The sequence below is a fragment of the Falco biarmicus genome, chromosome 7 (assembly GCF_023638135.1).
Source record: "Falco biarmicus isolate bFalBia1 chromosome 7, bFalBia1.pri, whole genome shotgun sequence".
In the NCBI taxonomy this organism is placed as follows: domain Eukaryota; kingdom Metazoa; phylum Chordata; class Aves; order Falconiformes; family Falconidae; genus Falco; species Falco biarmicus.
This window is the reverse complement of record NC_079294.1, coordinates 38,072,079-38,088,800: the sequence shown is the minus strand read 5'-3', so window position 1 is coordinate 38,088,800 and position 16,722 is coordinate 38,072,079. Positions and strand designations below refer to the sequence as shown.

Genomic DNA, 16,722 nt, shown 5'->3' with positions numbered 1-16,722 from the left:
CCATCACTGTTGAAGCCTGGTACGTGTGAAAGTGCTTTCCCCAACCATACCAACCATCTAACCAAAATGAGAAGTGGTCAGCTCACTGTGAGGTACCCAAACCAGTCTCAACTGAAAAAACCACAAGTATACCTCAGCACAGCTTTACTTTGAAGTATTATTCAAACTTTTATTTTCAGAAAGACTCAGCACAAATGGTGTGTTAGCTATAGTGTTATGACAATCATGTTTCCATGGAAATAGCTGCAGTTTTGCTTCATTGCTAAACAGCAAGATACAGTGTTAAAAAAAAATAAATACACAAACACAGGAATCCAAAGCTGGTGATTATTTTTTACTTGAAGACTCTCAGAAACATCGAAAAAGAAAAGTACTGTTACAGGTAATTAATTCTTCTGGAATGAAACTGGCTGGACATGCTTGGTCAAGGTGGTAATACGGAAAGACTGTCTGACTTTTACAAAATTGATACTCAAGCATCATCAATACACACAAAAGACAGGCTCTTATACACATTTGTTACATTGCAATCTTCGCTCAGCCTCAGTAAACATCTTTGGAATACAGACTATTTTTTTAAATTATTTAAAAAAAATATGAAGAAACTTAAATATTCACAGGACAAAACCATAACGTTATTAAAAATACGAACAGTAAGATTTACAGAGATCTGCAAACACAGTCTGCCTATGGATAATCAAAACAGAAGTTAACACTAATCACAAGCATAGGTCTGCCACAGAGGCTGGATTCCAGAAACACTTACCACTAAGAGGCAGTTTTGAAATTTGGTTACTTGCCTAAGGCAGGGAGGCAGTAAGAAAAGGTAGGTGTGCAGAAGGCAAAGGCAAGGTAAATTAGTGCTAGAAGTTCTTGTTAAACCAGGAGTCTAGAAATACAGCAAGAAAAAAAAGAGGTGGTTTGTTCTGTTAAAAGTTAGCCAAAAGTTATCAGTATATACTTTCTATATTGCACAAACAGTTTTAAAGTAACTGAAAAAGTAGAAACCCCTGCATGTATAACAGCTACATTTAAATATATTCCCAGGAGTCAGCCCGTATAATTCCACTTTTAAAACAATTCAACACTCTTCCCCTAACAACACAGGAACAAAGGAAAGCATACAGCATTCCTGCATCCCCTGTCTTCTCAAGCCCTCTCAAAACTAATGAAACACACCATTTATCAGAGACTGTGCTACTAGTTCTCTTCAGCATATCACAGATTTATTGCTTTATTTTACTAGTGACAAAGGCTAAAATCTAAGCTTCTAGAGAATTTAAGGCAATCCCATAAGCCCAACACCTTTAAGGGCATTTATGGCACACAGTGGTCTTCATTCAAACACCAGGAAAAGTTTGGTATTTAAAAATGACAGGAGCACTCAGATTTTAATTACAAGGACCCTTTCAAGCATCAGTTATATCTCCCTAACACTTAACCCAGCACTGAAGTCCTAAGTCGTTCCAGGGCACCAATGTCCAGGAATAGAAAAAAGAAGTTGTCAAAGGAGGAAGTTCCAGAACATCTTACAGAACAACTCATTCCTACTCACCTAAGAACTTGTTGGAAGATTCACTTGGGTAGTTGGATAGCTGAATCGCTTTTTTCCATACGCAACGTGGAGGATGAGTTATGATCTATCAGATATACTTCAAATGCCACTTACAAAGAAGCATTCAAGACTGACAAAAACCATGGTGTATTCCTGACAGCTTTACAAGCAGATTCACCTGCGAGAGCTCCAATTATTGTTTTTTCCAATATATCTTTCATATCCCACAGAGTTCATTACGAACTCCTTGTCTGATGCTCTGTCCTCTTAATGATCACTAGGAGAGCCTGGCTTTAGAGTGAGGCTGCATGAAAATATCATCAAGAGGTTTTCTAGGTTTGTGGTCTTAATTACTCACGACCAAGTTTACTATCGACACAGATTTATCAACTGCCAGTCCTGCAAACCCACTCAGATCAACATAAAAAAAAAGCCAACTAAAACATAAAAACAAACAAAACCCCAAACTGAAACAAACAAAAAAAAAAGCAAAACCAGGCTTGTCAAAACACCTATGTGTGCTCAATATTAGGCCAGTTCTTCCCTCACAAATAATTTGGAAATTCACTGAAAGAATATGGAAAATTCTTTACAAGCGATGCAAGGTAACACTTGGTCCAATGCGCATGTGCATTCTTTTTATTTCTATACAGAGTAAAAACAAATACCATACAGAAAACAGCAGACTACAGTTTTTTTTAAAGAAAGAATCAGGGTATTTTGTTTCAAGAGGGTTTAGCAAAAATAGAAAAGATGACTTTCTGCAAAAGAAATTCAGAAGCAGTTACTTCAACTTCAGACCAGATACAGCCCGACTGAATTTGCAGTAAAATTTGATTGAGCAGAAATCACTGATGATTTACTGCCACTCAGCAGGATGAATGAACAGGTTTTGCACTCAGCAGAGAACCCTAGATGTAAACTATTCCTACCTGAATCAGAGTCACTGAGACAAACAAGACTTCATGGTGCTACTTGTAATTTCTCTAGAGAAGAATTACTTAGCCAAGAAACTCACATATTTTTCTACAGCCTTTTCTAAAAGAAGTCTATGTAAATAGTAGGTTTCTGGTCAGCCAGAGGATCCACGTTACACAAAGTGCTGGTGGTAATTTCCATCTGGGAGGATGGCAGAGACAAGCTCTCTAGTTTTTGTTCAGAACACAACCTCTGTTCCTCTGAATGAAGACAGCGACTTTAACCTCTTTGGAAGAAAGATTGGAGGGGTTTATAGCACTCATTGTCACAGCAGAAAGCAGTTTTTGTCACATGAAAAGCCTGGAACATGTCCCATAACTGAAGGAACTTTTCCCCTCAGCATTTCTTCAGAGTACAATTAGATAAATTTATACTGAGAAACCTTTCTGAATACTTTAACAGCAAACAGGTTAGTGCATTTTCCTTGCTAATGTTCCCTAATGCAACAAGTACACTGCTTTACACTCTGTTAAAAAAAATAAATCCCTATAGAACAAGTCATTCAAGAAGCCACACAAATTACTTCTTGGCACTTCTCTGCACAGACAGGAGAAGTTTCAGCCATTAGCAACAGCATATTTTAGTTTTGAATATCTGATGCCAAAAATGCTTTTTCCCCCCCCCAAAATTTGTGAAACACATCAGTATTACCATGACAGGAGTCATTCTTCCCTTCAAGCTGAAGGATTTGATATTTATTTCCTTTTGAGTTGGTGACTCAAACACTAATCCTGCATGCAAATAAAACTAAGATTTAGCCGTTGTAGCAGCAGTGTTCACTGGGCGCTGCCTAACAGCATTCGGTGATGAGGTGGACTCCTCTTTACCCTCCGTTTCACCATCTGAGATATCTTCCTCATCTGCTTCTTGCTCTTCATCCAGCTTTTTTGGCAGCTGAGCTGACTCTGGAGCTAGCTTTCCTTAAGGCGAATGGAAAATGTGCATACACAAATACCATTACCATGTGAAATACACTTTTTTTAACACCACAGGCTAGCACAGAATTTTATTTAATTTAATCCAGGTAGCACTTTCCAGTGTCAGTCACTTAAGATGACATCTTATGTAGAATTGTTGCTAGCGTGAATTTACCCACAAGTTTTAACAGATTACAGACTACCTAGAGTAATATAAAACTTCCTCCAGCTTTGAAAAAAATGAGTCAGGTTACTACAAACCATAAACCAGCATTCAGATCTTCTTCCATTACTTTTTAAGACCACCTTGAAAAATTCCAGAGACTAACCCCAAACTGAACCACTTACCATCCACAGAAACACAAATTCATTTTTAATCCTCACTTTGGTCCTAAAAACCCCCATCTTAACAACACTGAGAGCTCCACTGAAAACTTTTACCTCCCTTCACATATGGAATTTCCTATCTTGCAGGTATGAAAATGCTGTAAAAACATTTTTTTTCCTCTCCTAAAAAAATTTGTTTAAGAATAGTTTAGCTTTAGCTAAATAGAAAATGCAAGCCCACTATAAACCCTAAGGGCAAACAGCTGCAGGTAAAGCAAAGTATCAATCACAAGTGTAAGATTCTACATTAAATCTCATGTCCTGCAGACACAAGTTACAGACCAATATCTATTATATAAGGTTTACCAAACAGCTTCACTGAATTAAAAGTATACAGTGGGCTTACCTGAATCAGAGTACTGTGGGGGTCTGCGCCTTTTGGATGGACAGATGCAGTCTGATAAGAACACCATCATCTGAAACCAAAGACAGGTAAGTTTAAATCTCCAAACACCCTGCGTATCAGAATCAAAGAATCATTTAGGTTGGAAAAGGCTGTTCAGATCAAGTCCAGCCATCAACCCAGCACTGCCAAGCCCACCATTAAACCCTGTTCCTAAGCACATCTTTCAAATACCTCAGGGATGGCACCTCCACCACCTCTGTGGACAGCCTTTCCAGTGCTTGACAACCCTTTTGGTGAAGACATTTTTCATAATATCCAGTCAAAACCTGCCCTGGCACAACTTGAGGCTGTTGCCTCTTGTCCTGTCGCTTGTTACCTGGGAGAAGAGACTGACCCCCACCTATCTACAACCTCCTTTCAGGTAGTTGTAGGGCACGATGGAGTCTCCCTTTAAGCCTCCTTTTCTCCAGGTTAAACAACTCCAGTTCCCTCAGCCAGTTCTCATTAGACTTGTGTTCTAGAAGCTTCCAGCACCTCAACATCCCTTTTATAGTGAGGGGCCCAAAACTGAACCCAGGATTCAAGGTGCGGTCTCACCAGTGCCGAATGCAGGGGGATGATCACTGCCCCGGCCCTGCTGGCCACACAGTTTCTGACACAAGCCAGGACACTGTTGGCCTCCTTGGCCACCTGGGCACGGTGCTGGCTCATGTTCAGCCAGCTGTCAACCAGCACCCGCAGGCCCTTTCCCGCTGGGCAGCTTCCCAGCCACTCTGCCCCAGGCCTGTAGCGTTGCATGGGGCTGGTGTGACCCAAGTGCAGGGCCTTCTTGAGCCTCACAACTGGCCTTAGCTCATCGATCCACCCTGTCCAGATTCCTCTACAGAGCCTCCTGCCCTCAAGTAGATCAACAGTCCCGCCCAACTTGGTATCATCTGCAAACTTACTGAGGGTGCACCCAACCTCCTCGTCCAGATCATTGATAAAGTCATTCAACAGGACTGGTCCCAGCACTGAGCCCTGGGGGACACCACTTGGGACCAGCTGCCAACTGAATTTAACTCCATTCACCACAACACTCTGGGCTCAGCCATCAGCCAGGTTTTTAAATTCGCTTTATCAGCAAAGAGTGCAGCCCTCCAAGCCACGAGCAGCCAGTTTCTCCAGGAGAATGCTGTGGGAAACAGCTTCAACACCTTTGCTAATGTCCAGGTAGACAACATCCACAGCCTTTCCCTCACCCACTGAGTGAGTCACCTTGCCACAGAATGAGATCAGGTCAGTCAAGCAGGATGTGCCTTTCACAAACCCATACTGACTGCGCCTGATCACCTGGCTGTCCTGTACATGCTGCTGCGTGATGGCACTCAGGATGATCTGCTCCATAATCTTCCTTGGCAACAAGGTCAGGCCGACAGGCCTGTAGTTCCCTAGATCCTCCTTACAGCCCTTCCTGAAGATGGGCGATATATCTGCTAACTTCCAGTCAACCAGGACCTCCCTGGTTATCCAGAACTGCTGACAAATGATGGGAAGTGGCTCAGTGAGCACTTCCACCAGCTCCCTCAGTACCCTGGGGGGAAACCACCCAGTGCCACAGATTGTGTGTGTCTAAGTGGTGTAGCAAGTCATTGACCATTTCCCCTTGGATTATGAAGCCTTCACTCTGCTCCCTGTCCCGGTCTTCCAGCTCAGGGTGTTGGGTACCCCAAGAATAACTCATCTTACTATCAAAGACTGAAGCAGAGGAGGAATTAGTGTAATACACAGTAGTCACAAGCCAATCCATTTCAAGTTTTTCACTTACAAGTCCCAGTATTACTCCTGAGAATACAACTGTCAACGCAATAACAGCATATGAGCCCCAGACCGGTATTCCAACATTTTCTGTTAAATAGCCACGGCAGTGCTGGAATAAAAGACAAGAGAATCATTTCAAGAATAGCTGAATATCATGTCTGTTAAAAAATAAAGTAGAGATCTAAGCACATACCCTGATCCACATGGACAACTGAAACAAAGCTGACATACTGCTCATCCTGAAACAAAGCAGAAAAAAGTAACTGAAAACATCTTTAAGCTGCTCACAAACCTGTATCTTCCGATCTGCCTGGCTGGTCATTACTTAGTCCCATGTTGAACAACTTTCTGCTCACAGCTGGTTTTCCTTCTAACTACTCTGATTTTTACCTTCTTTTTTTGTCTTGTATGCCAATAAACACTCATTTCCCATAAGGCTACCTTTGGTAACAACATCAGCTTGTACAATGTTCCACATACGGACAACTATGAATTCACAAACTTCCTTGACTTGGATCTGCTAACATATGAATTTAGTTGCTTTTGCTTCTGTTCTAAGTTACATTTGGATCAACAGGCTATCAGAAACCAGCTGGAGCTCTATTCAAGATAGTAAGAATTGAGCATCTACGGCTTTTATTGAAATAAAATTCATAAACTGAACGCTGCTATAAGCACAGTACAGTTAGCACAGAAGTGTTTTAGCCATCATTGCTCCGACAGAAGAAAACCCACAAACAACTGGGTTCATTTGCCACAACCAATGGTGTCCCCAACATGCTTTATCCCTCACAGTTCATGAAGTACTCTGAAACCACCACACAGCACGTGCAGCAACAACTAAAAGCACTTCAAAGGCACAGAAGTAGAAAAAATTCTTCTTTTTCTTGAGCAGGTTTCTTCTCAAACTACAGTCTCCCCACTTCACTTGTCCTTCAGTGAAGGAACATTCACCCTTCCACTCTGCTTTTAACTTTGCTACAGCTGTGTCTTCTTAAACGGCCAGCCCATATCTTAAACTACATTGCTGTATTATTTTCCAGGTTTTCTTGCTGATCTCCTAGAACTTAGCTGGGCAAAACACACATCTGCTGTATAAACAAAAGAAGAACTTCAAGTGTAAGTTACCTCCAAGAGTTCAGTAAAACAATACAGCCTATAACTATTTAAAGCCTTAAAGTAAACCTTCCTCAGGACATCTCTGCTATGCTAGCACACACAACCCTCCCACAGCTGTTGCAGGAGGCATGACCACCCACCATCATGTTCACATACTTCTCACCAGCACAGAGCTGCTGCACAAGCGGCTCATCATCAAGGAGGTAGCACCAGGTGTGGCACACCTAAGGACCTGTACCAACATGTCCTGAAAGTGGGCATGTTTGACAACAAGTTACCATAAAAACCCTACCAAAAACTCACAGGAAAGAGGAAGGACCAAACCATGATGAAACTGGTTCAATAGATTTCCATTCCTGGTCACTGATGAAATTTACGAAATCAGCTACAGTTCTTGCACCCTGGTATCTCCTGAACTCCCCATCTTTACAGCTGTAAACCAAAAAAAGTCCTTTATTTTAGACAATGCAAGCATGCAACATTTGCTTCCACTCAACATCTTCCCTCCCATTACCTCACCTTTTTTTTTTTTAAAGTTTTACTTTGCTTTAGATGATATTAGCTCTAAAACATTTTCCAAAAAATATTGTCTACAAGTATTTCTAGAATCTTGACTCCATGTGTATATTGGCTAGCTTTAGGCTGCAATTCCATAAAAAGATAGTGATCTTCCTAATGCACTTGCCACACAAATGCACTGCAATCAACCTGTGGAGAAAAGATTGCAAAATAGAAACACCCATGAAAAAATAGAATAAATAAGGCCCGAAGGGAAAAGAAAAAGAATCAACTGGCAGTACTGTAAGGTCACAGCAGGTAAGACAGTGGTTGTCTCAGGGTAAAGTAACTCACACTCTTTAAGAGCATGGTAAATCTCATTCATGTGCTCCCAAGAAAAGGAAAAAAAATATTTCCCCTCTCCTCCAAAAAATCCTGCTGCATTGCATACTTACTGATAGATGGTAGGAAGAGCTGTTATGATAAATCGTCCACTTAATCCTGCAAGAAAACAGTTATCTTCAGAACAGTAGACCACTCTTAAGTAAAAATGCTATTATACACCAAAATAAAAACAGCTGCTACCCCAGGTATCAAACTCTGTGATCAAGCTCAAACATATGTATATCTAAGTACTGCACATAGTCTAAAAAAGAAAGGTCTCTGGACAAAAGGTGAGAAAGTTTCTCCCGGGGGGGGGGGGGGGGCGGAGATGCCTGGAGATAACTATTCTACTTGACTATTTTGGCTGCAGCTGTTTAGAGAGAGATGCTCTCCTCTTCCCACATGATCCGCAACCTCCAGTGCTTGCAGAAGATAATCCCAAGTGAGGCACATTTCAAAAGTCATGGTGACTTTGGAGAAAAGTATTAGCATGGAGAAGGTAATTTTTTACATATCCCACAATCACGTGAGGGCAATTCAGAGCAGTGAGTTTCAGCTGCAGGATACCAGACTTCTCACTCTCACCCCTTTTGCCAACAAACAGAGGCACTACCACAGGGAAGGCAGAAACCACATTTTCACCCTGTATGGTGCTTTAAGAGTAAAGCAAAAAGCCTCCTTGAAACCCTCTGAATCACTCTCTAGAGGAATCCTCTTGTCCCCTGTACCTATTAAGAAAGACCTGAGCGTTTAGTTCACACAGACCAATCTGCCTTCGGCAGAGTTCCATGGAAGATCTTCGTTACTTCCTACTAATCCCGCTTGTTTCCTAGAAGCACGTACACTGGCAGGGAAGGTTTGCCCCGAGCGCTCGGCAGCCCAAAGCCCCGGGGAGGGCGCCGGGAGCGCCCAGCCCGCCCCCGCCACAGGCTCTCACCCGGCTGCTCCGTGACATCCACTTTGGCAACGTTCACTTCCCGGTCCTCGCCCCACCCGGCGAACTTCTCCCACTCGGGCTGCAGGCTCTGGCAGGCGGGGCACCAAGGGGCGTAGCTGAGGGGCAGCACAAGCCTGTCACTGAACTGCACCGCTCGGGCCCCCGCGGCCTCAGAGCGGGCCGCTGAGACCCCCACCCCGCGGGCCCAGCAGCCCGAGCGACCCCCGAGCGACTCACAACGCCACCATCCACTCGCCCTGCAGCAGCTCCCGCCACGTGCCGTCCGACAGCTCCTTCACTGGGCCCTGCTTCCCCAGCGCGGCCGAGCCGCCCGCCAGCGCCAGGCACAGCCAAGCGCACAGCCGAGCGCGCAGCCGCCCGGCGGCCACCATCTTGCCGCGCCGCCCGCCCCTGCCTTCCGGCGGCGGCACACACTGGCGCCTGCGCACTCGCGCCTCCGGGACAAGCGCATGCGCGTAACGGGGGGCGTGTCTAAGCTCGCTTGTTGTGGGCGGGCCCAAAGGGAGAGCCCAGGGGGCGCGGCAGCCTATTGAGAGTGGACCTGTAGGGGCTCGCGGACGCTGCCCCGGCCAATGGGGGGCGCCGGTTCTCCCGCCTCCGACTCTAGCCGGCACCGCCCCCCCGCCGCGGTCCTCACTGGAGGTGTGGGACGGGCGGCAGCCGGGACAGGCTTGGTGACGCCTTGCTATGGCAAGCCCTGCTCCCGGCGTTGTGGACAGTCATTGCTTCCCCCCTGCTGCTGTATGTGGGATGCCATTTCCCCAGGGAGCCCAGCCCCCCACAGCTGGACAGCAAGGGGGCCTGCACAGGCTGCTTGCTCTCTGTGCCCAATGCACGCTTCTGCTGCTGCCTCTCCATTTCTGACAACTGTAACAAAGCAAAGAGATGCAGAATGACCAAGCTATCCAAACTCACTTATGTCTCATGACCGCTCCAGAGCAACTGGTAACAATGTAGACAAGGGTCTGAATACGCAGCTAAGGAAAATCTTCAAAACTCCCAATATAAAAGATGTGCAACAAAATTATCCAGAGAGATAAACGTCTTTATGCATCCTCACCACACTGAATTGCAGAGCTAGAGACAGATACAGGCATTTCAGACATTAGATGGTGAAGACTCAGTTTAGGACCCTCTGTGTAAGGCAGGCATTTGGAGTGGGATTTATTTGTCCTTTCTTGCACTGACACTTAAAAAAACACCTGCATTTTGGAATTCTGAAAGTTCTGCTTTTTGCACCCAGATGACAAACAGCTGCAAGGTACAAAATAAGCCACAGTAAATACTACAGCTGTGTTATTCCCCTGTGCCCCGTTCCCAGCCTGGAGAACGGGAGAGAGCCCTGAGCACTTGGGGCAGATGGCAGGCCACCGTGAGGGGAGGAAACTGCTGTATGAGGTCACAGGGAGGACAGATTCCCCTCACTCCAACCCCTGCTTCTCTCTGCCACAGCTTTAGTTACTTCTGGCAGAAAGTAACTTAGTACTTGAGTACTTAATCCTCAAGCAAAAGTCAGGAAAAAGGTCACCAGTAATGAGCAGACAAATCCCACATCATTTCACTGCAATCTGTCAGCACCTTGAGCTTTTCAGTGGAAGGAACCTCTTTTTTTTCCCCATATGCACATACTTTCTCGACCACAAAGTTTTCTCCAGCTCTTTGTCAGGAGTGGCTGTGATAATGCCACCTTGCCTTTTCCGCCTGGATCATTTCCTTCCCTGCATCTTTCAAAGGGGCCTTTGCTATAATTTCATAGCCCACAGCTTCAGCCCTTGGCAGGTGGGGAGAGCTGGACTGCAGCAGCCATTAGACCAGTGCAGGAAAAAGAATAAATCAGCCTTTGGGGTTCAGGTTTTTTGGTTTTGTTTTTTTTTTTTCTTTTAGATTTTGGCAACTTTTCTGCAGTACAATGTGTATGTTCATTTCTGTAGAAGAACACTTCAGGGATTAATAAGCACTTGATGAAGCTTGTTATTCACTGATTCAGTAATAAATCACTGCTTACAGCACTCTCCCTGCTCACTGCCCTTCCATTTTAGTCATAATTTTTTTAATTTGTTATTGATAATCCAAGAATTTCTCCGTTCTGCATCAGTGATGAGATGCGAAGAACTCCCTTCGGTTAATGGTTGGACTCAATGATCTTAAAGATCTTTGCCAACTTAGGTGATTCTGTTCTTCAAGGTAGCAGTATACATCCTGATAATTTAAGATGCATTGAAGAATAAGTGCATAAACAAATGTGTCCCAAGTGGAGCAGAGGTTGGGTGGCTACCAAGCAACATGGCTCTGATCTACATCCTGGAGAGAATGGATAGAAACATGTTCCCACCTTTTATTCATGGTGAATGAGAGGGTAACTGAATGTCCCTTCCTTCAGCACATCCAAACAGATGACTGCATGGAGGATGAATTTGATTTAATTCATGTGCAGGTTAATAAAAGAAAAAAATGTGACGGCATACAGGCAACAACAGAAGAAATTGCAACACAGCCTTTAGACGATACCACAGCAGAACTCTTCTGGGGCCGAGTCCCACATGGAAGAGCACCTATGGAACTGTGAGGCAGGAAAAGTGATTTTGCCATTTAATGGTCCTAGGCTCAAGGAGAAAGGAGCTAATAGGCATTCACTGTAAATAAAGAGTAGCTTCAAAGGCACACCAAACTCCCTAAGGAAACAGCTTGGAAGACCCTGAAAAGTATGACTTTATGCAGCATTTGCTTGGTTCCAGTAAAAATTTTAAGGGTAATTACTGTTGTGAATTATTTTATCTCTGTTATTATTACATTAACATTGCCTTGTTTCTTTGTAAGTTTTTGAGGCATTTGAGAACAAGAAAGCCTTGACCACATCTTTTATGCATTCTTCATCTCAGCCCTCCCAAGCTGACTGGAGAAATGTCTGCCTCATTGCCCAAGGATCAAGAATAAAGAAATTTAACAACAAAGCAAACATTGGATGGCCCTGAGCGATATTAAAAAATAAACACATCATCCAACACTACCTCTTTTCCCTTCCTCTGTGCCTGCTCTATTACGGTGACACCAGATTTGCAAAAAAAAAAAATAAATGTTGCTTTATGACTTACTTTCAGAAATGTGCAGTGTGGAGGGACAGCACAGGTTTAATCCAGTAGTCACTGTCGCAGCACAAAAAAACTAGTAGGCTGCAACAAGGCTTTTACCATCACATACCAGGTTAACTTCAATAAGTAGTTGTCACACCTTGCCCCAGCACAGCCACCAATCCCCCCACAAGGTTTCAACAGTTCATCTACTGTCTGTGCTGTTCCTTCATCCTCTTCAGGCCACTCCACCCGCTTCTTGCCTCTGCTGCATCCTTCTCCTTGTCTCTGCTACCTCCAGGGCACTCTCTCTCCTCCCTCTGTTTCTTCCAGGTCTCTCTTCAGTGGCTGCTCCTCTTCCATACGGTCCCTAGAGCTGTTTCACTACTTAGCAAGACCCAGGACAGCTGCATGTTATCCACACCAGCCAACCCACCGCCCCTGAAGCAAGCCCACAGCTGTATATTAATAATGTTAATTAACCTGCCTTCATTCCTTTATAATTCCTCTACAAGTCACCACAGCCCAATCCTCTTCTTCCCCTCAGGCTCTCTTGGAGGTGTGATACTCTTCCATGGGAGCAATACCAGATACTTTTACGTTTGTGAGGCTGTGGAGCCCTGTGATTCTGGTCTTGACCAACTTGAGTAACTTGTCTCTAAGACCATCCTGGCACTGCCCTTCTCTGCTTAGTCCTGAATCTAAACAGGGATCCTTGGGTATGGCTCTTTCCTTGCACAGTTGGCCAGAGTTAAATTGTAGGCCAACACACGCTAACGAAGTTTTACTACAGGTCCTTAACCTTTTCTCTTATTGCAGAGTTTGTCCATGCTTTCTTGCATACAGAAGCGAGGAAAAATGCCTGGGCCTGCCTGCCAGAGGTGCTATGCTCGTGTTAAAATTCAGTGATGGTGTTTGCAGGAAGGAGGAGGTTTGTCTGCTGAGATCTGTGCTGAGAGCACAGTGTATCCTGCCTTTACAACAAACGTCGGCCTCCAATTGCACCATCACTTAAAGGGGAAAGTAGGATCACTAGTGAGAACTCTCCTGAGCCTCGGGGACCACTATCAGACTGCCCACAGCCTTCCTTTCAGCAAACCCTGATATCCACATCCTCTGAGAAGGCCCCAAGCAAAACACTGTCTCCTCTAGTGGAACGAAGTTCTGCTGGTGGAGGTCAGGAGGTGCAAATGCCTGTTTGCAAAACTGACCCTACAGTGCAGAGCAGGGACTTTCTGTCCTCGTGGGCTGAGCTCCACCCTGCTGAGTTGATTTGTTCACTGGTTAGTGAGTTTTTTTCATGTTCTTTTTCAGCACTGCCACGCAGTGGTAGAGTTGAGGCTGCTTCTAAATGGGGAAGAGAGTGAAGGAAGAAAATCCTCCTCAGTTAGAAATGAACTGTATTTCCTGCTAGGGGCACCCTGATGTCTTTCAAGCTGTTAACATAGAGGGTTTTTTCCTTGTTCAAGTACTTCTGGCTTTAGGCTGTTTTTCTAAGGAGCTGAGGTAGAGGGGATTTTGTGGTCAGTCTACAGTCCTTTGTGCCAACACAACCACAGTACACAAGCTCACATTTTGACCAAGGCTGGCATTACAAAAATATCGTCTGTATGTTTCATTAAAAGAGTTGTTCAGTTACTGACTACTGCTGATGCACAGAAAGAGGCTGAAGCATAAACCCAGGTTATTGCTTAACAAAGGGAAAAGGAATTATGAGTATCTTAACCACAGGGAAAGCTACAGTCGGCAAGATCACTTCTCAGACAAGGAGACATTCAGCTGTGAGGCACTGAGCCCAGGAAACAAGGCTGATACGTTCTCCTGCCCACAGAGTTGTTTGGTTTTGATACAGGATGGAAGATGATAAAGTAAAAAATGCCTGTGTAATCAAGAAATCATCCTTTTCTGGATGACATCTCTGCCTCACAAAATCAGAACCCACAGGTAGGAGTGGGAGTAGAAAGACTCTGCTTCCTTTGGGTTTTGTTTTCTTTTGAGCTGAAAATGAAAAAAAGACTAAAAAGCTTGAATGTCTTAACATTTTCCCCAAAGTTAAAGCCACAGAAATGAAATTTTCATAATTCAACTCATTCTGTAAGTGGTCAAAATCATTTAAAAAAACTACACGCAAATTCACCCACTCTTTTGCTTTTTTTGCAGAATGTTAGTTCATCTATATTTGAAATGTGAACAAATCGAGCCCACTCTATTTTTAAGTATTTTCTCCTTTTTTTTCCTTTTTTTAAGTACCCTTATATGTCCTGACAATGAGTTGAACACTAAACCAGATGAATGAGCAGTAGGAGCACAGAGGCTGTCTGCCCAGGGCTGACCTTTTGAAGGACCACTTGAAGATGTCAGTGTGCTGGGCAGGTAAGTATTTCAAAACACGGACCAAGGTCTGCAGCAAGCATCCCTGGATGAGGTATGAGCATCAGAGCCCTGACCTCATTTACAGAGCCTGTATTTATGAAATGCCAAGAGATGATGCAGAGAGCTTTCTTGCATATAATCATACGAGGCAGGAGACATGAAGTCATTGTTCTAAAGCCCAAGGTGAAATCAGGCTGACCCTGGAAGTCCCAGGCAGGCCTACGGATGCATTTTGTAGTGCTGTAGGAAGAAAAACTGCCTGCCTACTTTATTTGACTGTTTGCAGCTTCATCCTTTTGGGAAAGCTAGCATTTAGAATTCCACTCAGAAGAGTTTTCTGGGCTTCAGTGTCAGAAGAATTAAAGTCAAGAGCTAATTACCTTGCTGTAGCTCTGGATTTCATTCCAGGAAGACAATCCATGCATCAATGCTTCCTCCTACAGAGGAGAGATACCCTCTGTATCAAGGGTATTAATTCAACTTTACCTGCCTAAACTGAAGCCTACAGAGGGTGCCACTGCCTTCCCAGAAGCAAGACTGGGCTTGGTGCCTGTTAGCATGGCTTTCATGCTGTACACATTTGGGGGAGGATTAGCAGACACCTCCCCTCCACAGGGGACTGTGCTTGGAGAACCCCCATTGGAAAGCACATTCCTATCCAACAGCCTCGGCCTTCTGCTCCCCAGTACCTGAGCTGCCTCAGCACAGAAGCCCCTGTGTTAGGGGCTCAGGTTCTTGACAGCTTCAGCGTGAGCAAAGAGTTTCACAGTCTCAGCTTTTGCCGTTATGCAATCCATGCCTGACTGCAGTTTGTGTTGGCTGGTGAAAATGCTATGTGCAGCAAGGTTTGCTCCTTCTCACTTTGGAAAACTGCTTGGAAGACCTCAGAGTTGCAACAGCCCTTCTCACAACCACTATCCATCAGCCTTTCCCCTATGTGCTAAGAAACTCCAGTAGCTGCAAATTATTCAGTAATTAAGTGTCTCTCTAGGGTCATAATTGTAAATCTGGCCTCTCCCAGTCACTGTTTGCTCATTAGGTAGCACTTTTCTCAATGCAAAAACAAATACTCTTCTTTACATTTGATTGGATTGCAAAATTGCTTTAAACTCTGTGGAGATGATTAGGAAAAGTGTGGTTTTGCGCAATAGTTACCATAGGAACTAAAGTGGAGAGATCTTTATAAACCAAAAGTCAAACAGATTGTGTTTCAGACAATTAGTATTGTCTCTCATGTTTATTCATTTGCTTTACCTCTTTTGTGCCAATATTCTGAAATAATTTTTATCTCTTTTTCCATATCAAATGCTGTGTCAAAGAGATTCTGCTCCCTTGAAGATTCACCCCTCCTTCTCTTGCAAGGCCACCCTGCAGCCCTGGTGAGCTTCATCTTCCTCTTTGCTTTGCCTCTTTGGTCTGGGGACATCCAGGTGGGATTTGGTTTGGGATCGTGACACACGTGTGGGGAGAAGCGTCAAAGTTCCTGTCCTGTCAGTGGAGCCCAGAGAGCTCCCGCAGACCAGGGCGCACTGGCAGGTGAGCTGAGCTGCTCTCATTGCTTCTCCTGCGCAGACCCCTCTGTCGTCTTTTCTAACACTCTGGATTCCTCAAACTGCATTTCTTCTAGTTCTGTGTTTGACACTTCAGGGAAGAGCAGCTGATAAACTGACCAAGTGCCAGTAGCTGTCCCTCTGCTCTCCAAACCCTCCTCTTACTCCAGCAACCTGACCCCTTCCCATCTCTTGATTTCTTTCTCCCCTGCCCTCAGCTTTTTCCCCAGCATCTTGCCATCCTTTGGCTCTTCCCTCACAGCACAGTCTATCACATCTTAAAAATAGTTAGCGTTATGCCAGAGAACAGTTTCCCACTCCAGCAGTTTCCATTTGCCTTTCTCCACATTCAAGACGTCAAGAGGACTTCATTATACTCAGCTGCCACCACACTAACGGCATCACCTTTTGCTCTGTCCACTGTTGCCTTTGTGCTGCCATCCCCTGCATTCATGTGGGCTTTCTGGGGCAAGGTTTTGTCCTGCATTAGTACAGCGTTTCTCAGAGCAGAGTTTTGTTGTGAGCACACCTTCAAGGAAGAATAAATAAGAAAGGAATGTCCTTATTTCCCCCCAGACTTCTGCCTGATACCGCATACAGGAGGAATTCCCCTACCAAAGGAATTCAATATTCATGTATTTAAAAACCAGCCTCTCCTCAGTCCCCTCCCCTGTGTACTGCTGACCTCCTTCCCCTGCACTGCATACAGAATTACTCATTTCCTCAGAGACTGATCTTTCATGCTGTTGTTTTAGCTCATGTTTCACTTCTTCACAAACAGTGTTTCTG

General features: G+C 44.4%; 1 protein-coding gene across 1 annotated transcript; it reads right to left on the bottom strand.

The window, feature by feature from the left end:
- Positions 1 to 313: 313 nt before the first annotated feature.
- Positions 314 to 9,358, bottom strand: TMX1 (thioredoxin related transmembrane protein 1). Its single transcript, XM_056346003.1, has 8 exons — positions 9,159 to 9,358; positions 8,922 to 9,037; positions 8,056 to 8,101; positions 7,406 to 7,534; positions 6,177 to 6,222; positions 5,991 to 6,092; positions 4,184 to 4,253; positions 314 to 3,453 (listed from the first exon to the last, which is right to left on the bottom strand). Exons 1-8 carry the CDS (start codon positions 9,311 to 9,313, stop codon positions 3,281 to 3,283), a joined length of 837 nt encoding a protein of 278 aa, XP_056201978.1. The 5' UTR covers positions 9,314 to 9,358; the 3' UTR covers positions 314 to 3,280.
- Positions 9,359 to 16,722: the final 7,364 nt, after the last annotated feature.